General features: G+C 39.8%; 1 protein-coding gene across 6 annotated transcripts in view; it reads left to right on the top strand.

The window, feature by feature from the left end:
- CSMD3 (CUB and Sushi multiple domains 3) overlaps nt 1-27,475 on the top strand; it is a 933,126-nt gene that overhangs the window by 618,403 nt on the left and 287,248 nt on the right. For all 6 annotated transcript variants that reach the window (XM_060243303.1, XM_060243304.1, XM_060243306.1 and 3 more), the window contains 2 exons: nt 9,026-9,213; nt 17,366-17,554. In XM_060243303.1, coding sequence (XP_060099286.1) covers nt 9,026-9,213; nt 17,366-17,554 — 377 coding nt within the window. The remainder of the gene's footprint in view (nt 1-9,025; nt 9,214-17,365; nt 17,555-27,475) is intronic.

Raw genomic sequence — 27,475 nt, forward strand, 5'->3', positions numbered from 1 at the left:
TCCTCTGAGTTCCTTGGAAAAGTGGGAGGATAATAATGTGATGGATTTAGCAAGAGTGGACCACAGTTTGTACATAACCACCTGGTAAGTTTGCTGTCCGAGTACTGAGAACCTTACTATACTTAGTTAAAAGTTTTGATAAAGTATGTGGAAGTGATGACCTTTTCCTACCTAATAATTGATTAGTATACTTTTAGCCATGTTGTGTTGGAGAAGAGGAAAACCCTTGACTGAAATTTCCTCCTCCTCCTTAATAGTAGTAGTAGTACCACCACCACCACATGGAAACTAGCAAACAAAATCATTTTTTTTTACTTCTCTGTCAGAGGGATCTAGAGACCTTCCTTATAGACTTGGTATCTAACTGATGTAAAGATTGTAAAAGTCCATTTACTACCACTATAACTACAACAACAACTACTACTACTACTACCACCATTACCATCTTCCTTGGCCGACCAAAACTATCCTTCTCCCTTAATCTAGTACTCAAATTTTGAAGGAAAAGGAAGCCCCTTAACATAATTCACAAGCCTCACCTCTTGGCTACCCTCAGTTTTGCTCCTCCTACTTTCCCTCATAAGCCACACCCTCTGTCTTGTTCCTACAGGATGCTGTACAAGTTATTGCTGCTGACTGTTTACCATTATGGAATGACTCTGTAGTGTTTTACATGGTCTTGATGGGGGAAGCTAGGTACCTTCATAAATATTACCTTTAGAGCAAGAGGCCACATCAGTAATATATTTACAGTACAATTGTGAGATCTCTTTTCTGGGAGTAAATCCACTAAGTGGACCTTATTAAGGATTCTGTTTTGTAAAGTCTGTCCCCTAAAAAGAATAAACTCTGCTTCAATTTCTTTTTGGAGGTGCAACATAATTTCTTTCTATGAAAAACTGCAAATGTATAAGCAAGGTTCGTGTAAATGCAATAAAGATAGAGGTCATTGTATGCCAGGTTTATGAAGGCATTCTCACAGCAATCAAGAAAGTGTTTGGGAAAATTATGTGTGCTTCTTTTCAGACTACAAACTGTACCAAGGACATCAATGTCCTACACCTGTTCAAATGCACTGAAAGGAGAAAACAGAGTCTTAAAACCAAAAATCCCACACCTGTAGCAGTAACCTTCTTCCCCTTTGTTCTTGCTGTGTTTGTGGGAGGTGGAATACAGAAAGGTCCCAAAATATAATAGTGGTCCAGTGGCACCTTAAAGGACAACAAAGTTTATTCCAGCATAAACTTTTATGAAACTGATGAAGGGAGGTCTGTCTCATGGAAGCTTACTGTGAGATGAACTGTATGTGTCTGAGGTACCAGTGGACTCCTGCTGCATTCGGCTGCAATAAACAAACATAACTACACTGCATACAGGAGTATCAACTGAGATATAAGATGGATGGTTCAGGAACGTATTGAATCACAGTGGATCCTTTCACTTATTAGACTGACCTTACCCAGATACAGCTTTGGCCTACTTTTTACTGTAGTTGTTCTCTTTTTACTGCTTTAATTCCAGAGATTTTTCAGAAATCTGGGAACAGATTTCATTCCCTATTTGGAATTTTCACAAAGTAGTTCTGTCCTTCCCTTCCCTAGCAAGACTTCCTGCCTGAGTAAACACAATCCAGCCCTCCTCTATGTGGTTCCTGATTAGCATTTTGTTTGTTTATTTAATTTGTTTAGCTGGGACCAGGGTTCTTTTTGGTCTTTATATTACTCCAGAATTAAGGATGCCAGCTTCCAGGAGGGACCTTGAAATCCTCCTGGAACTAGAGGCCATTTCCAGACTAAAGAGATCAGTTTCCCTGGAGGAGATGGATGGTTTTTAGGGTAGACTGTATGGCATTGTATTCCACTGAGGTCCCTGTCTCCCAGGGCCATAGTCGGGAAGGGGGGGGGCACAAGGGCAGTGCCCCTTGTAGAATCTGCACCCTCCCACCCAGTCTTCCTTAGTCTTCCCTTTTCAGCACTGCTGTCTCCCCCAGGCTCCACCTCCAAATCCCCAGGAGTTTTCCAACCTGGATCTGCCAGCCGTACCCCCCACATTCACTGCTGGTAGCCAAGGAGAGCCTGGCAACCCTACCTCATATAGATGAGAAGATTTAAAGATGTGAGTGTGGTCACTTAGCTAGTGTATATAAAGAACTGTGTGGCAGCTGGGAGTCTTGACAGAAAGCGGCAAGAGGAAGTACTAGAGAAAACCAGGGGCCAAACTAGATATGGCCCTTGACCCTATGACCAACACATGGACACTGCTGCCATTATAAAGCCTAATCAGACTATTTTAAAATGTCATGAGGGGCCTGGTCCTAATTGTGCTCACAATGCAGTGGGATGAAGTGTTCTTGCTCCCCTATGCCCTTTCAAGTGCTGAAACAGCCACACCCCTTCCATAGCTGTTTTAGCACTTGAAATGGCTTGCCTTAAGATAATGAAAAAGAGTGCCTTATCTGCAAAGCAGCATGCCTGATTGGTCCTTCTCAGCATTTTTAAATGCCTCAGTTAGGTGGTGGTGTCTACAGGCCAGACTTGCAGACACCCTCACATCTAGTTTGTTCTCAAGTGTGATATAGGAGAAGAGCTGACAGGTAGCCACTGCCTGAAATGAAATCTGTGGGCATATCATGTGGGTTTCTGGATATGGTAAACAAAGTATGTCTCCACAAAGAAATATGGTCAAAAGATCAAAGCAAAAGAGTCCATGGAGGTCATATTAATAGAGACAGGGAGCAAATTTGCTTGCAGTTGAGCTTTTAAAACAACGGCTAAAAGGAACTGTTGGAGCAAGAATCTACATAAACCCAGTCTGACAGCTACAGTATGACAGCTGGTGATCTAGCTGCCAGGCTAGGTCACAGTGACCTGATCAGCAGACCGGCTTGAGCCGGCAGAAGCCAAGTGATGCAATCTGCTGAGTCAGCACGGCCAGGATTGGCTGCTTGGACTATATATGATCTGTGTGTGCATCACACAGGTCTCTCCCTGTGAGATGGTGGTTAGGCGAAGCACTTTGTCCGTGGAGGTGATATTGTATAGACTGCACAAGAGAGCACTTGTTGTGTATATATGTTAATACACCTTTTGGCACTAGTTGCACGTGTCTGCCTGATTTTCTTTCCTGAAGCCCTGTGTCGGGCAAGTCATCTCCCTCACTCTGCTACTCCCGCTCCGACAGGGTTATGGGCCCAGGGCGGTTCCGCTGCGCGGAGGAGAGAGTTGAGAGTTGAGCTGACTGTGAGTTTGGAAAGAGCCGGAGGCGAGGAACGCCGGTGAAGGACACAGAAGCACCACCGTTCTCTGTTTGAGAGCCAGAGGGACGTCGGCAGCCAGCTGTGAGGAGGAGTCGGCACGATGGCTCAGCAACAGCTTGGAGTAGCCGTTGAGAAGCTCACCTCAGCCAACTACGCGGTGTGGAGCCTGAGACTGCAACACTACCTCAAGCGTGAAGGGCAATGGCTGTTCGTGAGTAACCCCCCTGCTGACTTATCTCCTGCCGAGACTGTGTTATCGGATAAGGCACTGGCCAGCATAGTGCTATCTATAGGAGATGACCAGCTGGTTTATGTGCGAGGGAAGGACACTCCCAAGGCTGCCTGGGACGCGTTGAGTGCGGTGCATGTTAGTACCACTGCTGGTTCCCTCATGGCCTTGACAAGGAGGATGTTCCGCACCGTTATGCCGGCTGGAGGGTGTGTGAAAGATCACATCAAACGGCTAACGGACTGTTTCGTTGAGCTGGAGGCAAGAGGCAAGACTGTAGCTCCAGACGACAGAGTGTACATTTTGCTGTCGTCGTTGCCACCTGAGTACACTCCCCTGATAACTTCTCTGGAGACGGTGGACGTAGCGACCCTGACCATGGAATACGTCTGTGCCCACCTGCTTGACTTCCAAGAGAGAATTGCGGCCGTGAGCTGTCCGGGGGTGTCGGCCGGGCAGCGTGCTGTTATCGGTGTGTCCGGGAAGACAGCCAAGAATGAGCCAGCTTCTGCTGCTGGCAGGCGTCCGAAGGTGGAGGAAGTGGAGCCGACTGCGTTTGCAGTCCGTCGCTGCTATGGATGCGGGTCGTCGCAGCACCTGCTCCGAGCTTGCCCTGAGAGGGAGAAGAGGCGGGGGCGTGTGCGGCGAGAGCGGAGGACCGCCAGCCCGTGTGAGGAAGCAACCCGGCTGGTCACGTCTGCAGTAGAGAGCACAGGGTCTGCTTGGATTTTAGACTCCGGGGCAACGAGCCATCTCTGCTGCGAGAAGGAGTTGTTGAAAAACATTGACAGTCCTGAGCATAAGTATGTGAGATTGGCTGATGGGACCACTGCCAATTCTGTTTGCTCAGGCAATGTGGAATTTCCTGCACTGAAATGTATGTTGCAAAATGTGTTGTATGTACCCTCACTGCAGTCTAACCTGTTGAGTGTTAGCACACTGTTTGACCAGGGATACCAGGTGAGATTTGAGAAAACCTGCTGCAAAATCCTGGGAGGTGGGGGAAAGTTGCTTGTGACAGGAAAGAGGGAAGGTAAACTGTATGTGGTCCAGAGTGATTGTGCCCAGGTGGCTCAGGTGTCGAATGAGCCTGTGCACAATAATTGTATACATTTGCTCCATAGGAGACTTGGGCACTGCGGATTTAGGGCGTTAAAGAAAACCCTGGAGCTTGTGCCTAGTTTGAAAGTAAATCCTTGCAAATGTTACTTGGATTGCCAGGTCTGCAAGAAGACCAAAAGCAAGGCGTGTGCTGTTGCTAAAGAAAGCTCAAGGGAAAGCACACGAGCCCTGGAACTAGTCCATTTAGACGTTATTGGCCCATTGCCAAAGAGTCTGTCGGGGAGGAGATACTGCTTGGTGGCCACCGACGACCACACGAGGTACGCGTGGGTTTTCACCATGGTGCATAAGTCTGAGGTGTATAAGACATTCACCAAGTGGGTCAAAGCAGTGGAGAGACAATTAGGGGTTAATCTCCTAGCTGTACAAACCGACAGAGGGGGGGAATTCTTATCTAACCAGATGAAACGTTGGCTGGAGAACAAGGGCATTGCCCACCGTCTGACGAACCCGGCAACGCCCCGAGAAAATGGGCATGGGGCTGTATTGCAGAATGTGATGTATTGCATGTTAGAGGATGCACAACTGCCAATGACCTATTGGGCAGAAACCATACATGCAGCTGTTTTTTTGCAAAATAGGGTTTGGTGTAATACTGTGAAAAATGTGCCTTACAGGTTACTGTTGAACAAGACCCCAGATTTGAGTTCTTTAAAAGTCTTTGGGTCACGGGCTCGGGTTGGCATCCACTCCACGAGTAGCGGGGAGGGGGATGTCCGGGCAGAGAGCCTAATTTTTCTGGGCTACAAGCCAAGGGCCAGGTGTTATCGTTTCTGCAATAGCAAAAGCAAGATAACACTTAGTAAGAGTGCCCAGTTCAATGAAGAAAGCAGCTGGCCAAGGTTGCACTCCTTGCAGAAACAATTTGTCCTGCTGCCAAGTAGCGATAACGATGTTGGAGCGCAGCCCAGAACTCCAGCCCAGGAGGTGGCACCCAGTGGGGCTGGAGAAGGTGAGCCGAATGCTGGCACAGAGCCTGACGAGCAGAGTCAGGAGGCAGAGCCTCAAATGCAGGAACTGGAGGTAAAGTGTGAGAGTCAGGAGGTTCAACACCCAATTACAGGGGCAGAGCAACCAGCCCAGGAGGTGGGAACAGAGCAACCCGAAGAAGACAAAGCTGGTCCAAGCACAGGGCCACGGGTGTCTGCCAGGTCCACCAAAGGCCAACGTCCCGCTAGGTACAAGTGTCCCTATGTCACTCTGACTGTCAATCCAGACCCACCCGGATTTGAGGAAATGTTAAAAGAAAAGGCTAAGAAATGGAAAGCCTGGGTGGCAGAGTGCGAGGCAAGGGAGAAGGAGGCTGAAGCCAAGCGTCTGAAAGAGCTGGCTGAACAGGAACACGATGATGTGTTTTACAATCATGATGAGTTCCTGAACGAATTCCGGAAAGGGTTCCGAGCTACGTAAATATGAACTGTAATGTTGCTGGTGGACATGTATGTAAACTGTGTAAAGTGTTTTGGTGCACTGGGTTTAAATAGATTAGGAGGTGTGTTGGAGCAAGAATCTACATAAACCCAGTCTGACAGCTACAGTATGACAGCTGGTGATCTAGCTGCCAGGCTAGGTCACAGTGACCTGATCAGCAGACCGGCTTGAGCCGGCAGAAGCCAAGTGATGCAATCTGCTGAGTCAGCACGGCCAGGATTGGCTGCTTGGACTATATATGATCTGTGTGTGCATCACACAGGTCTCTCCCTGTGAGATGGTGGTTAGGCGAAGCACTTTGTCCGTGGAGGTGATATTGTATAGACTGCACAAGAGAGCACTTGTTGTGTATATATGTTAATACACCTTTTGGCACTAGTTGCACGTGTCTGCCTGATTTTCTTTCCTGAAGCCCTGTGTCGGGCAAGTCATCTCCCTCACTCTGCTACTCCCGCTCCGACAGGAACCACTCTAAAGAGGTAGGTGGGCTGGGCATGAACTGATTTCTCTTGTCATTTGAAGTTTGTTCCAATCTATGCTTTATGACTTTTTGACCATTTATTAAACGTTTCTTCCTTTTGCTGCTACTAGTCCACTGGCAACCTACTTTTTGCCTCAATAAATACCTTGTGCTTAAGAAAAATCAGTACAAAATGACACTGTGTGGTATAATAGAGTTTAATTTTTGCCAGAAATTAACTGCTCCTCAGAATACCACACAGGGAACCAATATATTAATTCTAACTGAGGGCTGGTTCCCATGTTGCATTTTTGTATAGTCAAGTGAGTGCATGTATATTGGAAGTCTTGTGTTTTATATATTGTTGTAACTGTGGCAGTTTTTTTTCTTTCTTTCTTTTAATGTTTAACAGTTATTTTCCTATGTTAAAAAGCCAGTCTTTTTTTTAAAAAAGCATCTAGACTGCTATACCCAATGGAGTCATTTGTTTTGATGAGTTGTGTAGCAGATTTATTCATTTAGTATCATAGAAAGTAGGTTAAATTTACATACTCCTTTCTCCCCCCAAAAGGAAATATGTTGAAGGATGTATTTTTTTGAACACACATCTGCTGGAATGAGGGTTTTTTTGTTTGATTGTTTGTTTAGATTCTCAGAACTCTTTGTCAGAGAAAAAAAAGGGTTTTGAATAAAGTTTTTTAAATTACTATTATTCAGTTTGGTGGAATTGTGATATTTGGGGGAGGAAGGGGAGGCTATTATTTGGTGAAAGTGTGGTCAGGGTGACATCTACACCATAGACAAGTGTCCATGAGAATGTGTCCCACTTTCTAATTCAAAGCATATCTACATTAAAATAATTAATAAGGATCTGAATCCTTTCTGCTATCTCTCACTCCTAAAAGCATGCCTCAAAAGAGAGAAACAAATAGATAAAGCAAAAGAAAGAAGACAGAATTACCTACCTTTCTGTGGAGGTCCAGGCAAAGTTCCCATTTCAAAGCATGAGCTGAGGCAGCAAATAACCCAAAGTAATCCAAAGGGAAAGAAAAGGAGAGAAACATGACAGGTGTCCAGAGCAGGGACTTTGCTAATCTCAAGACATGGTAGTCCTAGGCAGGGATAATCTAAGTTTGAGAATAGGGACAGGCATCAGTTCTAAAGCAAAATGTGTGAGTCAAAGCAAATTATCCTAGGCTTGGAAGGTCAAAGGAGATTAGGCAATTGAGTTTTGTGAGTGGGCAAAAAGGGTTGAAGGTCCTGTGAATATTTCCAAATGAGGACATAAAGGGGAGGTCCAGGCAATGAGGAGCTGCATTTGGTACAGCCTTGATTTGAACAGTGGCAGGTGGCTTTGGTGGGCAATTCAAATTAGTATTAATACAGACAGACCTATTTATATGGAATGCAGGTAAGTTTATCTTTGGCATAATGCAAATACAACAGGGTATTTTCTATGATTAAAGGCACAGTGATTAATCACCGAGTGCCCTTGATTAATGGTCTGATAGCTTGATCTGGATAGCCCAGGCTAACCTGATCTTGTCAGATTTCAGAAGCTACTATTTGAATGGGAGACTACCAAAGAGGCAGGCAATGCCAAACCACCTCTGTTAATTGCTGCTTTGAAAACCTCAAGGAGGCACCATAAGTCAGCCACGACTTGACAGCACTTTCCACCTGGATGACTTGATACCCAGACCCCATTTTGCAAGATCTGAGCAAAGTGGTTAATTAAAGGAAGCCATTAATTCATAAGTTCATCATAAGTTGGAAGTGACTTGACACCACTTAACACACATTTTGATAACAAATTGTTTAAAACTTTCATGGGGAGGCCAGTCCTCTGTTTATTTTGTTGTATTTGAATCAAGTGAAATGCCCAGTCATATAGTTATCACAATGAATGAAAGGTCAGAAGAGATTATGTTGTTTATTTATTAATTTATTTGAAAATGATCCACTGCATAACCTCAAGAATTGTCTTCTGTGAGATACATTGTTGTGATTAATGCTTTTACCTGGTGATTGGGATGGTTTCAGATAGACAGGAAACTTTAAAAATAAATGCTTTCATGATCTGGTATCTTCTTTATTTATACTTCTTTTTTCAGCTCTCAGTAACAAATTATTTTTTTCTTTTTGTGTGAATGTACTTTGTATTTAAATCCCAAGATAAAAAATCAAGATAAAGAATTGTGGGTTTTTTTACATGGCTGATATGATCTGGTTTCCCTGCTCATTCTGCAAAGAGCTGTGGGGCTACTCCAGGATATCTGAGACAATCTGCAGAATTTCAGGAGAATCTGGCCCCATGTGGTAGAACAATGGAAAACTCAATGGAAGTAAAGGGACAAAATCTATGCATCATCGCTGATATTTGGGTAGTTTAAAATGAGTAATGTTTAGAATGTAAACTGAGTTGTTATATAAGTACCAGCTGATGATTACTTTCTGTTGTGCCAGTTTCCCCTGCGTATAGCCTTTGGATATATTTTATGTCTATGTGTGTGTTTCTCCATTATAGATTCCAGACAGAACTCAATTATGATGTTCTTGAAGTGCATGATGGACCCAACCTTTTGTCACCTCTTCTAGGATCTTACAATGGCACACAAGTCCCCCAGTTTTTGTTCAGTAGCAGCAATTTCATTTATCTTCTCTTTACAACAGACAATAGCCGCTCTAATAATGGATTCAAGATACACTATGAAAGTAAGTGAATACTGCTTCTCTTAATATGTGAGTTTCCTGTTATGTCTGAGTCTGAAACACTGCAGTATATTTCTGCATTTTACCATATGTTTGTGGGTCCACATTTGTGAAGCAATACTGGGGGACAGTATTGATCTACTTACTGTTGCACCCCATCTTCTGGGCTAAGTCATAGGATAAAAAAACCCTCACACTCAGACATATTCATGGAAAGCTGCTTTTGTATACCTTAAGTAATCAGAGTAATACAAAGTTCATGACCTTTCTGTATCTCTTTATGTCTACAAGATGCTGTTCTGTACCAGGAGTAACATTTCTACTTTTCCTTAAATCGAAAAGGAAATTGACTCTCCCCCTTCCCCCGCAGAAGTCCCATGTATTTTGCTTGTCCTGTATTCCATTTATTTCAGGGGGAAAAAATGTTTTGTTTGATAAGTAAAAGCTTCACAAAATAATCTGGGTTTGAGGAGGGGATTGAATTTACTTGACCAGTATTCTTATTTTTTTGAAAAATATAGCACTTTTAGTTAATTGTCCCTAGAATATAAGAACCCATCGAAGGCAATTGATTAAGCCATCACAGTTCCTTAATTGGAGAGAAAGTGGCTACTGTAAACTGATTTTTTGCTGTGTGCGAGTGAACAGTCTGCAGAAATGTTTAAAAAATGTTAATGGTTTATCCACTTTATTATCATTTTTAGGCCAAAAGGTGATGGTAGGATGAGAGAAACCTTGTTAAGAGAAACCTGCATTCTTAAGAACCCCCTGTGACTTCACACTAGATTATTTAAATGTTGATCCAGTCTAGTTTAACCCTTAAGAACTCTGGACACTAAACAACTCTTTAGGTGGTTTGGAGGTGCACCCTTGCTTTAAAACCCAATGTCTGTATACTAGGCAAAGTAGCAACTATGAGCCAAAGATCAAGAGTATGATAACAGCATAGAGAAAATTATTGCTGTCAAATTGGAAAATATTTGGAGGAAGAATACAGAACTGAGTTGCCTTCCTAGTGCAGATCTCAGTCAATCTTTGGCTTCTGGTATCACTTTACAACTTCACCTTTACTTATATTGATCTCAGATAAATTGGAAAATATAGTCCTATTTTTTTAAAAAAAGAAATCAACACATTATTTTTTTGCTATTCTGTCATTTTGAAATGAGAAAATCCAGGATTAAAGAAATGTGGAATAACTATTTGGAGCAATTCAGTAGCTGGAAGCACACAGACTTTCTCACACCAAGAAAACCTGGAGTCCTTTGAACGTTTCTGTGCAAGCTAAGGATGGCCAGTTTGCGTTTTCTGTCATAAGTATACGATGCTGATGTTAAAAGTAACAGTCACTAAAGGATTCCCCCCTCCAATTTATTTTTGGTTTTCCCACTTCAGCAGTGTTTCCAGAGTGCCTAACACTAAGTTGGTTATTGTAAAATGCATTAAGAAGCTATAAAAATGCTAAAAGCTAATTTTAAAAATCTATAACCATTATAAACAATAAACTCACAGCAACTGAACTAGACACAAAACTAGTGATTGGAAGTGTTCTTCAGTCATAGCTGACCATTTCTTTGTGCACAGTTTTGTTTCGTAACAACTCTAGAGACCTCTTTGGGAGGAGAGTTAATTTTCTCTGTAATCACCATGCCATTACAAGCCACAACAATCTCAAGGTAAAATTGGTTTGGGATTTGTATAATTAAAATGCAGGTATTATACATCATCATCATCATCATATATCAACCTATTGCTTATGAGGGTGGTGAAAGCTGGTGCAGTACAGTGGTTAGAGCACTGGACAAAGACTGGGGAGAGCTGGGTTTGAATCTCCATCAAGGACTGAGCTCACTAGGTGACCTTGGACCATGCAATAAGTCTCTAATTTAATTGAATGGAATGCACTTTTTAAAAAAGGAACATGCTTGTTCCTGTTTATTGTATGTATTATTTTGCAAACTATATTGCTTTCTACTTTTTAAATTCCATTCTTTTTTGCATTGTTTATAACATTATGTCTGATATTTGTAGCTTGTTTGCATTGTTTCTAATTTTTGTGCCCCTAGTCATATCACGTTGTTCGATGGGTATCTCATATATGTTTCATTGCATTGATTTACACTGTGCAATCTGCCTTGAGTTTCAACAAGAAAGGCAGGCTGTAAATAACAATAAAAGATAAATGAAAGTCACTGTCTTTCTGCTTAACCTGCCTCACTGGGTTGCTGTAATGATAGCATATGGAAGAGGAAACTGTTATGAGTTCCTTTTAGGATGGGTGTTTTTTTCTGTTAATTTCTTATATGTTCTTCTGTCATTTATCACTTGTCTTGACAATTCTTTCATTATTCTTACTCTGCTTCCTCCCACTATCAGTCTTTTCAAAAATTTTATTCAAGATTTTCCCCACCATTCCTTTTGTCATATATTTTATAACCACATCTCTTGGTAAGTTATTTTTCTTGGCATATGATGAATTCACTCTATACATATAATCATACATATTTCTGGTTCCTTCAGGATCTTCCTCCAAGAAATCAGCAATTATTTTTATTACATGTTCTGTTAAGTCTGTCCCTTCTTCTTCAGGTACTCCTCTCAGACGTATTTGTGTCTCCATCAATTTACAGTCATGGATTGTTATTTTTTTCTTGCCTTTTTAATAAGGTGGAATCCTGGAGTTTAACTTTCCCTTCTACCTCCTGCACTTTTTTTTGACACCACCACTGTTTCATTTCTAAGCTGTTCCCCATTTCTTTTTTTAAAGTCCTCAATATCTTTTAAAGTTCTTTTTTACAAGCATTTATCATCTTTTCCACCCCTTTCATCATCCTAGCTTCCATTGCTTCCAACTGATCTTGCATCTTCTCCAATGAGGTAGTCCTTGCACGGGTTACCTTTGGACTAATCTCTCACTGAGAAAAGTAGGCATAAGGCAAAAAATTGGCCTTTACTACCCCGAACAAAAGCTCCAGTCTGCCCCCCTTAGAGAGGCAGGTCAGCTCAGCATTCTCCAAATCCCGGAAGTCAATGAAATGAGGTATAGATGGATAATACCTGAAGGTTTGAGCTTTGAGCTACAAGGAAGAAGGATTACAAATACAAATACACAGAAGCTGCACAAAATTTATGAAGAGAATAAAGAATTTGCACCATGATGGATTATAAATTATTATCTTGGAATGTAAATGGACTAAATTCACCACAAAAAAGAAAGGCAATATTTCATTGGATTAAAAAACAAAACTGTAATATAATTTGCTTACAAGAAGTTCATATTAAACAAAAGGATTATACATTTTTATGGAATAAACAATTGGGACTGGAATTTTTTCATTGGCTGAACAGAACAAAAGGGGTGTGATTTTTTATATTAAATAAGAATTGGACCCAAAAATAATATTTAAAGATAAAGATGGAAGATTTGTGGCAGTGGGAGTAATAATAAATGCAAAAAAAACCCCCTTATTATTGGGACTGTATGCACCCAATGGTGCAAAAGATTTTTTTTTAAAGACATTATAAATCAACTTGATGAAGTGACATACGACCAGGTTATGATTATGGGAGACTTTAATGGAACAATTCAGAATACATTGGACAGATCTGGGGGAAAAAATAACAATAAAGAAGGAAAATTGCCAAAATCCTTCTTTGAACTGGTTAAACAAGAAAACTTGGAAGACATATGGAGAAAATTTAATCCTGAATATGAGATTATACATTTTTTTTCAGCAAGACATAATAATTTTTCTAGAATTGACATGTTATGGGGTACCAAGGACTTAGGCCTTATAACTAAGAAAATAGAGATCTTACTGAAGATAGGTGCAGATCATAACCCAATATTATGGATTACAAAATTGTCTAAAAAAGTGAGAAGATGGAGATTAAATGAAGATTTACTACAAAATAAATAATTAGTGACATCTCTAGAAAATGAAACTAAAGCTTTCTTCCAAATAAATGATAAAGATGATATAGAATTTCAGATGGTGTGGGATGCTTATAAAGCCGTAATGAGAGGAAAATTGATTACATTAAACAATAAGGACAAAAGGGCAAAAGAAAAACAGATGTTGGACATTCAAAATGAAATAAAAAGAAGAAGGGGAACTGAGGAAAAGGCGAGGGAAAAAGAAAATTATAAGGGAGATTACAATACTACAAGCACAAATGAGACATTTGTTAAATAAGGAATTGGAATGGAATTTGAAAAAATTACAACAGAAGTCCTTTGAGGGAGCAAATAAACCTGGAAAGTATTTGGCCTGGCAACTGAAGAAAAAGAGAGGAAGTAAGATTATTAATAAAATTGTGGTTGATGGAAGAGAGATGGTAGATCAAGAAGGAATAAAGAGAGAATTTTTCAAGTACTATGCTAAATTATTTAAAGGTGTTAAAGTAAAGAAGGAAAGGATGGAAGCGTATTTGCAAAATATTAAAATAGCACCCTTAACTGAATATATGAAAAAAAAATTGAATGATCCAATTGAAAAAATAGAAATTGAAGCAGCGATTAATGCAATGAAAATTGGAAAAGCACCTGGGCTAGATGGATATACGGCAAATTTTTAAATTAGTATTGAAACTTCAAAAATTGATGAATATGATAAGAATAAAAGGGAAAATACCAAATACATGGAAGGAAGCTGTAATTTCTTTGATTCCTAAGGAAGATAGAGATGCCACAAATGTAAAGAACTAGACCAATTTCATTACTAAATAATGACTGTAAGATATATACAAGAATTTTGGCAGAACGACTTAAACAATATTTGATAAATTTCATAAAGGAAGACCAAGCGGGATTTCTCCCTAAAAGGCAAATAAAAGACAATATTAGAACTGTTGTAAATATTGTAGAATATTATGAAAGACATCCAGAGAAGAAAGTTGCATTATTCTTTGCAGATGCAGAAAAAGGTTTTGACAATTTGAACTGGGACTTTATGTTTGCAGTAATGGAGAAAATACAGTTTGGGGAAAACTTTATAAGAATGATAAAGGCAATATATACTGAACAACGTGCAAGGTTATGTATAAATGCAGATCTTACGGATGAAATGATAATCAGCAAAGGTACAAGACAAGGTTGTCCGCTTTCACCTTTGTTGTTTATAATGACTCTTGAAATTTTATTGATGCAAATACAAGATGATAAAGAAATAGAAAGGTTGAGAGTTAAAGGATTTATTTACAAATATAGAGCATTTGCAGATGATATAATGTTTATAAATGAAAATCCTGCACAAGTAACACCTTTGTTGTTAGCTAAAATACAAGAATATGGAGAACTGGTGGGATTTTATGTTAATAAAGAAAAATCAAAATTTGTATGTAAAAATATGCAAGTAAATAAACAAAAGGAGTTGCAGAGACTAACAGGATGTGAAGTCACCTCCAAAGTAAAATATTTGCGTGTGGAAATAACAATGAAGAATATTGATCTGTTCAAAAATAACTATGAAAAGCTATGGCGTAAAATGGATGAAGATATGATAAAATGGAATAAGCTTAACTTGTCATTGCTTGGAAGAATAGCTGCAATTAAGATGCATATTCTTCCAAGAATAATGTATTTGTTTCAGACTATTCGGATTGTGAAAGACAGCAAACAATTTAACAAATGGCAAAGGAAGATTTCGGAATTTGTATGGGCTGGGAAGAAACCAAGGATTAAAATGAAAGTTTTAATAGACGCTAAAGAAAGAGGAGGATTCCAATTACCAGATTTAAGATTATATCATGAAGCAGTTTGTTTAGTGTGGATAAAAGATTGGGTGACGCTATTGAATAAAAAACTTTTAGTGTTGGAAGGTCATGGAAATAAATTCGGCTGGCACGCTTATATGTATTATGGGAAGAAAAAGATGGATAGTTTTTTTCTCTCACCATTATATAAGAAACAATTTGTTGAATACCTGGATGAAATATAAGAAATATGGTGATGAAAGAAACCCATTATGGATAGTGCCAACAGAAGTGATAAAAATAACAGCTGAGACATGTGAGGAAAAATGGCTGTCATACAATCAACTATTAAAAATACAAAGTGGCAAAATAGAATTGAAAACTGCTGTGGAGTTGAATAACAAATACGATTGGTTTCAAATGCAACAAATAAAGAGTTTGGTGGAAAATGATATTAAAACTGAAGGAATAAGACGAGAGCAAACAGAAATGGAAAAAGTTCTGCTTGGAGATAATGAAAAATTAGTTTCAAAAACTTATAAATTACTTTTAAAATAGTCTACAGAAGATGAAGTAGTGAAATCTCAAATGATTAAATGGGCAATAAATGTAAATAAAGAAATACAGATGGATACATGGGAATATTTATGGAATAACTCTATGAAACTTTCAACATGTCAGAGTATTAAAGAGAACTGTTTTAAAATGATGTATAGATGGTATATGCCTCCTAAAAAAATTGGCAAAGATGAATAACAAGATGCCAGACAGATGTTGGAAATGCAAAAAACATGAAGGTTCTTTCTACCATATGTGGTGGACTTGTGAAAGAGCAAAAAAGTATTGGCAGATGATCCAACAAGAAATTTCTAGGATCTTGGGATATGAACTCAAGAAAGCTGCAGAGACTTTTCTGTTGGGATTACAAATGGAAAAATTTCCAAATAAGATGGAACTATAATTGGGTACTTGCTTTCAGCTGCTAGGACACTATATGCGCAGTTATGGAAGCAAGAAAAAATACCAGAAAAATGGGATTGGTTTGTAAAAGTTATGACATGGAGTGAGATGGACAAATTAACAAGAACTTTAAGAGACTATGATTTAGAAGATTTTAAAAGGGAGTGGAAAAAATTTAGAAGTTATGTAGAAGACTAGTGGAAAGTAAAAGGACTTTGGACAATTTTTGATAATGATTAAACTTTAGAAGAAAGAAGAATATTAATTTTAGTTCTTAGTAATTAAGGGTACCTTTTAATGTTAGTATTTTGATTAAATAACACTGGTGGGTTCAAGTAATGGGGGAGGGGTGATTAGAAAGAAGCATATGGAATAGATGAAAAGAAGTTATTAACAGAAATTGTTACCATATGTTATCAATAAAATGGTTTAAAAGCAGGTTTTTTGTTCTTTTTTTAAGGATAGTTATGTTGATAGAGCATTCATATCAATTCATATGCATTAGCAGTAATTTTAACAGTATGAGCTTGAGAAGTATCCTCACAATGAATATGGTGATTATGCGACTGAAATGTGGTGTCTTCCTTAACACTTAGTCCATGGACTAGGTAAAATTTGAATTAGGGCCACCCATGCTGATATTCTTAATCATACCACCTCTCTGATTTCACCACTGAAAAGAGAGACTTGATACAGAACAAATGTCTGTGCAAATGAGTGGAGAATTGCAGGTATTTCCCAAGTGGGAGAGTAGAGCATGTTGTGGAAACATTACTGTAATTTAACCACAAAAGTATCTGCACTTGGTGAACCAGTAGGATCTGAGAATATATTTCAATGAAACTCAGAAATTCTAAGTCAAATTAAAAGTTAAGCACTTGATCATACTCAGATTTAAATACTTCTGTCAGATTAAGAGTAAATGTATGTTCCTTAATTGAGGTCTTATTGCACTAATACTCTCTATATATGGAGTTATTGTGAAATTAATCTCACCAGCATTGTCTCAGAGGCAGTCAATATTCTATTAGATTTGTATTACCATTGTTTTGAAACCTTGCATTGCCAGACAGGAGAAACCCTAGTGAAAAATAATATGATTATTACATTTTTTTGTGATTAAAATATTTATTTCTAGGAAATAAAGAGAGGTTTGTGTGTTCTAGAGGAAACAGTGCAAATCAAGAAAATCTCATAGATTTGTTGCTGTTTAAAACTTATTTTATCTGTCCATTGTCATCTCTCTCTCACACACTCACACACATACACGCGCTTATACCCCAGTTCATATTACTCAATACAATATTTATATTAATGTCATCATTCTCATACCATTCCTGCAAACACCCTTCCAACCATTAATGTCCTAGTTTCTTACCAAAATAAAATATAGTGACATACAGATTAATGTAAATTTCAATGTTTATATTGATGCCCCCTCCCCTGGATTGAAATATATCTTACTTCACTAATCCTTGGAACTTTCTGTCTCATGTTTCAGGTGTAACAGTTAACACCTACTCTTGTTTGGATCCTGGCATACCAGTCCATGGCCGTCGTTATGGGCATGACTTTTCCATTGGGTCAACAGTATCATTTGGATGTGACCCAGGCTATAGACTGAGTCATGAAGAGCCTCTGCTGTGTGAAAAGAATCACTGGTGGAGCCACCCACTTCCTACTTGTGATGGTGAGATTTAATTGAACTGATATACAAAGGTATCCACAGTGTGTTCCTATTGGGTTAAAGCCAGCCAGCTTTTCAACTGCCGGAAAGCATTGAGAGTAGGGTTGCAAACACTGACTTGTGAGATTCCTGGAGATTGGGGGGGGGGCAGGGGTGGAACCTGAGTGGGAAGCTCAGAAGGGGTGTGATGCCATACACTATACTCTCCAAAACTGCCATTTCCTTCAGAGGAGCTAATCTCTGTAGTCTGGAGACTGTCTGTAATTCTAGAAGAAATCCAGACCCCACCTGGAGGATGGCACTGCTAAATTTATTTATTTAATCAAATTTATATCCTGCCCTCCCCTGACCATGCAGCCTTCCTTGGAGTTTTTTTTTTTTTTTTTTTAAACTTTAAGGCAAGCACTATAGCACTGGAGTGCTATAGTGGTTTAGTGCTATAGCGTTCACCTTAGAATGTAAAAAAAGTCTTTGTATACTGTTAGCATTGTAGGAAATGCTGTGAACATTTTAAATGTTGGAGGATGGCAATGCTGGCAATCATACAATCTACATGGACAAAAGTCACATGTGCCAGAGACTGTGGTAAGGAGAACTGGATAGGATAGTGTGAAAATTCAAGTTGTATCTAACCTATTGGTTTTCAGCATTATCTGTGTAGCTATCTTCTGTATAAAGTTCTGTTGTAGTATCCCATGATGCTGTATAATGAGGGCTGAGCAGGGGTTTCGTGATATTGATGTATGCTGTGCCTTTAAGGCATACTTCCTGGCCCTTTTCGCATTACCATTCTAAACTAGATGTTATTCTTTGTTGGCCCAATTTTTGGTAAAACAATATAGGGATAGGGGATTCATACTGCAAATAATGAGCCACCTATGGTCATTTCAAACAGTGCTGCTTTCCCACCACGCCCCTTTTCTTTTCTTTTTGAAAACATTTTTTCACTTCACATCCCTTTTCACCATGCAGCCTTCCTTGGAGGGTTTTTTAAAACATTCTAAAGCAAGCACTATAGCACTGGAGTGTTATAGTGGTTTAGTGCTATAGAGCTCAGCTTAGAAAGTAAAAAAAAGTCTGAGGAAGACCATGTTGTGAAAAGGTGTGGGGGGAAATGACATTGTAGGAAATGTTGTGAACATTTTAAGCAATACACCACAACGACTGAGAAGTGTAACAAATGAAAATGAAAAAAAAAGCATTTTCCCTCAAAAGTGACTTAACTACACTTTGCTAACCCGATGTAAGTGGTTTGTATGAACAGGGAAATAAATTCTGTTAGCAGCTGGTCACTAAAACAGGTATGTCTGAAATGACAGAAAAATCCATTAGCAACCAGTCACTAAAATGGAATATAAAGGCAGTTTGAAAAGGGTCTCTGTGTCTCTGCTTTGGCTTAGCAATTCTAGTTTTGACTGATTCCTCACCAGCAGTTGTTCCACCCCCAGGCTTCTGCTTGAGCTAGCTCAAGTGACTGATTCCCCACCAGTTGCTGCTTGGGCACCTTTTGATCCATGGCTACCTCCCATTCCTCTTGCAAGGACCAGATCTGGTTTCTTGGAGATCCGTTTACCATGAGGCGAATGGGAGGTAGCCACGGATCAAAAGGCACCTGCACAGCAACTGTTGGGGAATCGATTGCTTGAGTGAGCTCAAGCAGAAGCCTGGGGCCAAAGCAACTGCTGGTGAGGAATCAGTCTCTGTACCTGCAGTTAGTAGTGTACTCCAAGCCCAGTTGTTTGCAAGTAATTATAGCTCTTTAATAACCTTATATTTTAGTCTCCAATAAAGTTAGTTGACGCTTCATGTTGTCTTCGTGTGAAGTGATTGCTTAATATGATTGGGGACCTACAGGGCTTTTTTTGGTAGAAAAAGCTCAGTAGGAATTCATTTGCATATTAGGCCACACCTCCTGATGCCAAGCCAGCCAGAACTGTGTTCTTACTCAAAAAATGCCCTGGTGACCTCATGTTTTTCCTCACAGTGCATATCTATCTATCTATCTATCTATCTATCTATCTATCTATCTATCTATCTATCTATCTATCTATCTATCTATCTATCTATCTATCTATCTATCTATCTATCTTTGTTTCTTATGCCCGCTCCCTCCCCCCCCCAGTTTTACTGAAGGTTGAAATAGACATTCCTGTATTTATTATCTTGATCTTGCTGCATTGTTCTCTTCTTACATAATACTGTTTTCTGCATTGTTTAACATCATGTTTAATACTTGTACTTTGTTTCAGATTTCTTTAATCTAGTCCTATCACATTATTAGGTGTCTTATTCTATTGATTGTTTTGATTTAAATTGTGTGATCTGCCTTCAGTCTCAGTGACAAAGGCAGACTAGAAATAGTATAATTGAAACATGGAAAACATTTGTTGAAGTAAGTTTGGAGAGTTGTTATCTTGTTATCAAGGTAGACCTCAGCTTCGTTTTGTTCTGCCTGTTCTTGGCTGGATAGCAGCTTGGAGTTGAGAATTGGTCTGCATCAAGAAAGCTATATGAACTGTCACAATATCCCACAGGTTTAGTGTGAGATTGTTTGGCGTTCCATTCCTTTATTATATTACTAGTGGTTTCAGGCTTTGTCCTGCTGCAGTCTTATCTCTAGTTCCATTTTAGGTGAATTGTATCAACTGATAACCAGTGATATGTTTGTTTTTGGTTTTTTTGGAAATAGGGTTTCCAATCCCCAGTTGGGAGCAGGGGATCCCCTGGTTTGGAGTCCCTGCCCCCATTTCAGGGTTATCAGAAAGTGTGGGGGGGGATATCTGCTGGAACCTCCATTATACCCCATGGAGACGAGTCCCCATAGGGTATAATGGAGAATTATTTGGGGGCTGTTTTTTTTTTAGGTAGATGAACCACATTTTCAGGGTAGTGTCTGATGCCTCTCCTTAACCGCTCCCCCCACATTCCAAAAAGATTGAACCAGGGGGTCCAATTCTGTGACCTCCAATAGATGGTGCCCCTATCCTCCATTATTTCCAATGGTGGGAAGACATTTTAAAAGAGTGTGGTCCCTTTAAATGTGGTTGCCAGAACTCTCTTCAGAGTTCAATTGTACTTGTCACGACCTTGTTCCTTGCTCTACCCCCAAAGTTTCCTAACTCCACCCCCCAAGGTCACTAGATATTGCTCAAGTTGGACCTGGCAACCCTATCTGGAATGATTTTAAATATGTCCAAAATAATTCACAATTCTCCAGAGTGTGATTTGCTTTGTAGTATTTGTGTTGATTTTATTTACTAAACAAAAAGTATACCATGTTAATTTTATGTCCCAGTAGCTGAATTCAAGCATGTTATTGGGGAGAATAATTAAGTGTAGTATAAACATTATGTTCAAATGAATTAAAAATGGTATGCAGATATTATGGTATTGGAATAATACTTATAAAAATGTTTTTTAAATAGTGTATGTGAGTCCCCTATACTGTTTATTTTTTTTAAAAAAATGTGAAAACTGTTTATGTGATCAATTTAGCATATCCAAATAATTATGTAAGAAATGTCCTTATATTGCAACAGAATTTAACTCTTCCATGGAGATCTCTGGGGCAGGGGCACCGTAGTTTCACTGTAGCATTACTTGCTAGTTCCATATCACCAGGTGAGAGGAGACAGGTAAATAAAAAAATTAGCTTTGTGTTTGATGTGACTTGCACAGCCCATCTAGTGAATTCATAACTTTTTTAAAAATGATCATTGTAGATAGTTATTATCCAGAAACACAGCCACTTAACAAAATCAATAAGACGTACACAATTCCTAGCAAAAATCATATAAAAAAACTATTGGGTTGGATCCAGACTAAACCGGCAATTTCTTCTTTCCCCCTGCAGACCCTCCTGCATGCCATTCCTTGGGATCCCCACACCCAGGAACAGCATTACATGAAGATTAGTGGGCTGCCGTGTGAATGGTGGGAAGACCAGAATGTTCAATTATGCCGCTGAAACACTGAGTCTGGATCCAACTAATTAATTATGCCTTTGAAATTGCTTAGTTCACCTAATATTGCATAGTCATTGACAATCATTCATTGTTATAAAGCAATGAATCTTTAGACATTTCAGTTTTTTTAGTGGAAGAATAATACCCAGGAAATATTTGCACTGCACATATCTGATCATAACAAACATTGATTTTCTTATTGCATTTCCCTCCTTCTTTTAATCTGTTTATTCCATATGGGCCTGGCATCTCATTCCTACTTACAGTGCTACAGTTTTATTCTACTACAAAATGGCTCATTCCTGCTTACTTTCTCATGATTGCCCCATTCCATGGTTACTGTTTTTACCTTGCTTATCTTAATGCATATACCTTGCTTTTGCTTCTGATCTGCAGTTTCTCTACTGCTTTGCCAGGCTGATCTCCTTTGACTTTTCTGCTTTGTATTTTGGCTTCTTCAGTGAGGTAAGGGTTGCCAATACTGGATGACAACCAACAGGACCGGCAGGGGGGAGGATGGGAAGGATGACATAGTGAAAATGACTGCCCTGCCCCAGAGGGGAAGAACAGTCACTCAACTGAACCTATGGGAGTGTTGGTCCAGCATCCAGTCACCTTTCAGAGGGGGGAATGGAATGCTGGAAAGAAGCACAGCAGATGGGGTTCACGTTTGTCTCATATAGAGGGCAGTGATTGTTTCAGGGTGTGTCTCAGCAAAAGAGCAGAGAGTTTGAAGGGTTTTTCTGCCTTTGTCCATGGCAGAGTGGTTTAACTCTTCCTCTGGGAAAGAACAGAATACTTGACTGTTGGTCTGTCTCTTGCAATGAGAAGACTTTGTACCATTTTAAATGGACTCATGGGAAAGGACAGGCAGGTGTGTAAAAGGATCCAACCTAGTGGCTAGTCACTGAAAGCCTTTTTGTACCTATGAGTGGTAAAGAGAACTCAAACCACACTCTGCAGCCATAACTAGCTTAAATGTATGTGCTTCAACCAGGTTTCTCCTTTGACAGTTTGGAGACCGGTGCTACTGTTCTGCTCTTTTAAACCAACCTGTAAATATTTTTTTTTTCATACAGCTCCTGCCTCAGTGATTTCTGTATTCTATTTGCTTGCCAAAAAACTCAATTCATGACAGTGAACCCAAAGTCTTTACACTTGAAACCCTAAGAACTTCTTATAATTCGGGGGAAGGTTTAAAGATTAGAACAAACCTGGTTCTCCAAAATTATAAGAGGCTGTGTGGGTCTCCTCAGTTGGCAGAAGAGGCCTGGCGCAAATCCCCTTTGTCCTTTCAGTTTTGGCCCCTTTTAAGCTAGATAGGGGTTTTAAACGTGGGGTGGCAACTGGCAGGAGAGCAGGGGGGAGGACTGGAGGGATGACATGGTGCCTGTAGCATAACATCACTTCTGACAAAACCTGGGTAGTGATGTTATTGCATTTTTTTTTTTTTTGGTGCTCCAAGATCCCTCTAGGGCAGGGGGTGGCCAACGGTAGCTCTCCAGATGTTTTTTGCCTACAGCTCCCATCAGCCCCAGCCATTGGCCATGCTGGCTGGGGCTGATGGGAGTTGTAAGGAAAAACATCTGGAGAGCTACCGTTGGCCACCCCTGCTCTAGGGAAAAGTAACTGGAGACGTTGCAGGGGAAATGCATTGGATTTGGAAAGATTAAGGTAGTCCCTTTACACTTCTTTCTCCTAAAGTGAGTGTTGCCTAGAAGTAGTGCCAGTTGGGGTTTTTGACACAGGTAGATATGTGGTCATAAGGCACACTGGGGGCTGATCCTGCATTTAACGGGGTTGGATTAGATGGCCTTCATGGGCCCCTTCCAACTCTATGATTCTAACATTCTAAGGAGCACCATCCATTGTCAAAGCATGGAAGGATTAGTGCTGAGGGAAGGTCTCTTTGGTGAAATAGAGAAGTGCAATTTCTTTTACATGACACCATGTGACAGCATGATGGACTGGTGACTTTTAAACTTGCTCTTCTAAGCTGTCTTGTCCTTGCTGCAGAGGATTGCTTTCCACTGCTTGTAACAGTCTGTTCTGATGCTGCCGTAGCTCACAGTTAATGGAGATGGATCCTATTTCATGAATAGATCCTGTGTGCAAAAGCAATTCTTCTTATGCTACTAGGCACTATATGCTTACCATATAAAAATAAACACTATTAAGGATCTCCCTGTGAATTCTCTGCTGTGCAATAACATTATGTATTGTGACAAATTTCTTCTTCAAGATGCTGAACTTGTGTGCAGTTCATTAAGTAAATGAGATTCGTTTCCCCCCTCCAGAGTACATCAGTAAATGGCAATTGTCCACTGAATAAATATCCTCTGAAGGCAAGATTGAGTATATTTATTCTGGTCCATTTATGGTAACTCATGTTAATGTTTTTACTATACTGGGTCTTCCAGTCTCTTGGTAAGTCTTTAGCTGTCCATGTAATGTGAAGTGCAATCCTGTGCGGTTACTCCAAGTTTAGCCTATTGATTTCAATTGATTTACAGGATTACAATGTTAGACTGCTACAAAGGTCGACCTGGGTCTAGCACTCCTGGTCATGGGTGGTAAGAAAGGTTCTCACTCCCTCCATATTTTCTCCTCATCTTATCTAATTTAGTAGAAGGAGACCTAGCTTTGTGTCTAGCAGGGGGCAAAAAGCACTTGTTTTATGCATAGTTCTGCAGCCAAGCTGCAACTGTAGGAGCTGCAACTGCAGAATCGTGAAGGGTTGCTGTTGTACAGATGGAGAAAGTAGCATTTGGCAAGCCTCAGATTCAATGGGAGCTCACAGGAATGCAGCTCCTGAACCTTTCTGAGAGTTCCACCTCCTTCTGAGAGTTCCACCTCCTTATCCATTGAATAGTATATAACAATCCCTGGATGAGCTCCACCACCTATTTTTCTACATAATGACCCCTGGCGTTTGGTCTGGGGTTGTCAATTCTGGATTTGAAAATTCCTGCAGATTTTGAGGCAGAACCTGCAGAGGGCAGAGTTTAAGGAGAGGAGAGAGCTCGGCAGAGATGTGATGCCATACAGTCCACCCTTCAAAGCAGACATTTTCTCCAAGGACACTGATCTCTGTAGTGTGGATATTAGCGGTAATTCTGGGAGAACTCCATCCACAACCTGGAGGCTGGCAGCCATAGCAGATCACTGCCTGCTCATGGCACATCTCCTGTTCTCTCCATGTCACATTGATATTGCTTCCTGTATTTTGATTATGTTTGTTGATATTTGCTGGAAAGACTTCCTTGGGCTACGGGTTCTTTATTCACATCTGACCTTGACTGGAAGTGAAGGCCTTCTTTTACTTTATTTTTTGTTGGTTTTTCTAACACCTTACTTTTCTTGCTTCAGAAAGTCTACTTGAGTGTTGAGTGTTATTTGTTTACAGAATGGTATATACGGATGCATCCAAGCGTAAACAACTTGAAAATAACAGTGCAAGGTCTTGAATTTTTGCCTGAATAATTTTCAAACGTTTTGGCAGTAGCATTTCTCATGGCAAAGAAGAAAAGAATCCCAATATTTGAAATGCTGAGTGTGTTTTAAAGATGGCATTTATTCAGCTTGCACGAGAATTAAAATAGATAACTTTTTTTTTTCTTTTTTGCTCTTGAGCTTATTCTATTTACCCATCCGTGCTGGAATGAAATATGAAGCCTATTCAGTGTTTTGTTCATTTTCATTTTGAACTCTCCCTCCATTTGATTGAGGTACACAATTCTGAAACTGGCATCATAATCACTTTTGGAATTTGTGGTATGTCACTTGTTTGCACTGCGAGCAAGGAAACAAAAGTACTTAGTGAAGACTGGATCCGTTAAGGTAGGAGAAAATATCTTAAAGAAAGAACTGTCATTCACATCTGAAGAAAGTAATATGATGGTAAAAGTTTGGGCCTTGTGTGCCTGCTCTGTGCTTTGGCATTGACCTGTCCTTGCACATGGTGGACAACTCCGGGCTTGTTCATTGTGGGCAGCTGAGGAATGAAAAGCAGGACACTAAAAGCCCTCCCACTGTTGCCCCCCACCACCAAGCACCAAGAATACAGAGCATCACTTGCCCCTGAGAGTTCCATCTGTACCTTGTGGTTAATAGCCACTGATGGACCTCATGGATTTGTGTACTTCGCATCCCCAGTGGAAAAAGAGAAAAAGAAACAGAATTTCCACTGGGGAAGGCAATGGCAAACCACCCCATAAAAAGTCTGCTGTGAAAACCTTGTGAAAGCAACGTCACTCCAGAGTCAGAAATGACTGGTGCTTGCACTGGGGACCTTTCCTTTCCTTACAGCATCATGCAGTGCATCATGTTGCAACAATACTACACAGTGTTTCAGGCACATGGAGAAGGTAAAATTCAAGTTATTTGAGCTATAACTGCATTGAGCATCTGAAAACACAAGCAAAATACAGAGGGATATATCTGTTTAAGTTTAGAATAAGTTGGCAGTTTCCCTTGATTCCCCTTTCCCACTGCTCTTGTGTCATTGGTCAGGGTCCCCTACCTCCTGGAGCATCCAGTGGGCTTCATTGGGAGGAAGGAGGCAGGAAAATTCTGCTCCATTGATGAAAATTTTAATCTTGATTGAACCCATAGAACTGTATATGTAGTATGGCAAAATAATGATAGTAACAATGAAATCAGCATGAGATTCTTTTTCCTAGTTTAACATTACTAGATTTGCATTGGATTTTCATCCTTTGTTGCTAATGCTGAACTTCCAAAATGACATGAAAAAATATCTCAAACAGTATTTTAAAACTTCATAGTTCTGAATTGTGATTCTTGGTTAGTCTTTGTAAATGGTATTGCTTCTTTTCTGGTAGATCAATACAGCAATTTTATCTTGATGTAAAATAATGAAAAGAACCAGACTTTAGGAGCCTGCTGGAATCTGCGTTAAGAATGGGACAAAAGGAACCAATTTCAGTTAAGGCAGATTTATTTTCTTTAAGTGCTTAAAGGTATTCTCTCCAAGTAAGGTTGTAGGAAGGGAATGTACGTTGGTTTGGTTTCAAAAGAACTGGGTTCTCTTGTAAAGAGGACAGTACAATAATTTATTAATCTAATTCTACATGGTTTTCATTCTGTGGGGTCATACATCCCAACACTATGGGTTTTTTTAAAAAATGAGAAGCTGTGAAATATTAAATGTAGAATGCACTGAGCAAAAGAAGACATTCATTTAAGCAAGCTCCTTGCTGCTTTGACTACACTGACTATCGCTCCATGGGGAAAGCAGTGTTGTTATGCCTGATTAAATTTACAGCCAGACGCCATGGCTTACTGATGAAAAACTCTTATTTTAACAGGATATACTATTTAAAGTTGAGATATGATAGTGTTTTCCAAAAATATTAAAAAAATAAAAAATAAACAAGATTTCCCAGAACTTCAGGCAAATCATAATTGTATTAAAAATAATTGTAAATATCAGGATAGAAGTCAGAAGGCAGCCAAGAAGTTATCAAATACATTTGCTGCTGATCTCCCAATACTTCCCTGTATTCTAGCCTTGTTTATTGAGACACAGGAAATCTGCTAGGGTGATTAGAAGCTTTTGGAGGTTCAGCTAAGAATAGGTTTCTGACCCACTTTAGAGAGATCAGCGGTGAACCATAGCCTTAGCCCTAACCCGTCAAACTTGTTGAGGGGGACAGAAGCACTGCTACTAATCTTCTTGTGACAAAAGAAAGAGGACAAAGGGTTTGTTTCCCTCCCCCGCTTCAAGTGGGGGGGGGAAGAAGCAATTATTGTGATCTCCCCAGTGTAAAAGAGAAAGAAGAAATAGCTCCCCACCCCAAAACTCAAAACAGAGATAGAATCACAGAGTTGGAAGATACCTCCAGGGTCATCTAGTCCAACCCCCAGCATAATACAGGAACTTCAGAAATACATCCCCACCCCACCCCCACCCCCCCACATGTGACATTTGCTCCAC

Source organism: Heteronotia binoei, chromosome 7 (genome assembly GCF_032191835.1).
Source record: "Heteronotia binoei isolate CCM8104 ecotype False Entrance Well chromosome 7, APGP_CSIRO_Hbin_v1, whole genome shotgun sequence".
NCBI lineage: Eukaryota > Metazoa > Chordata > Lepidosauria > Squamata > Gekkonidae > Heteronotia > Heteronotia binoei.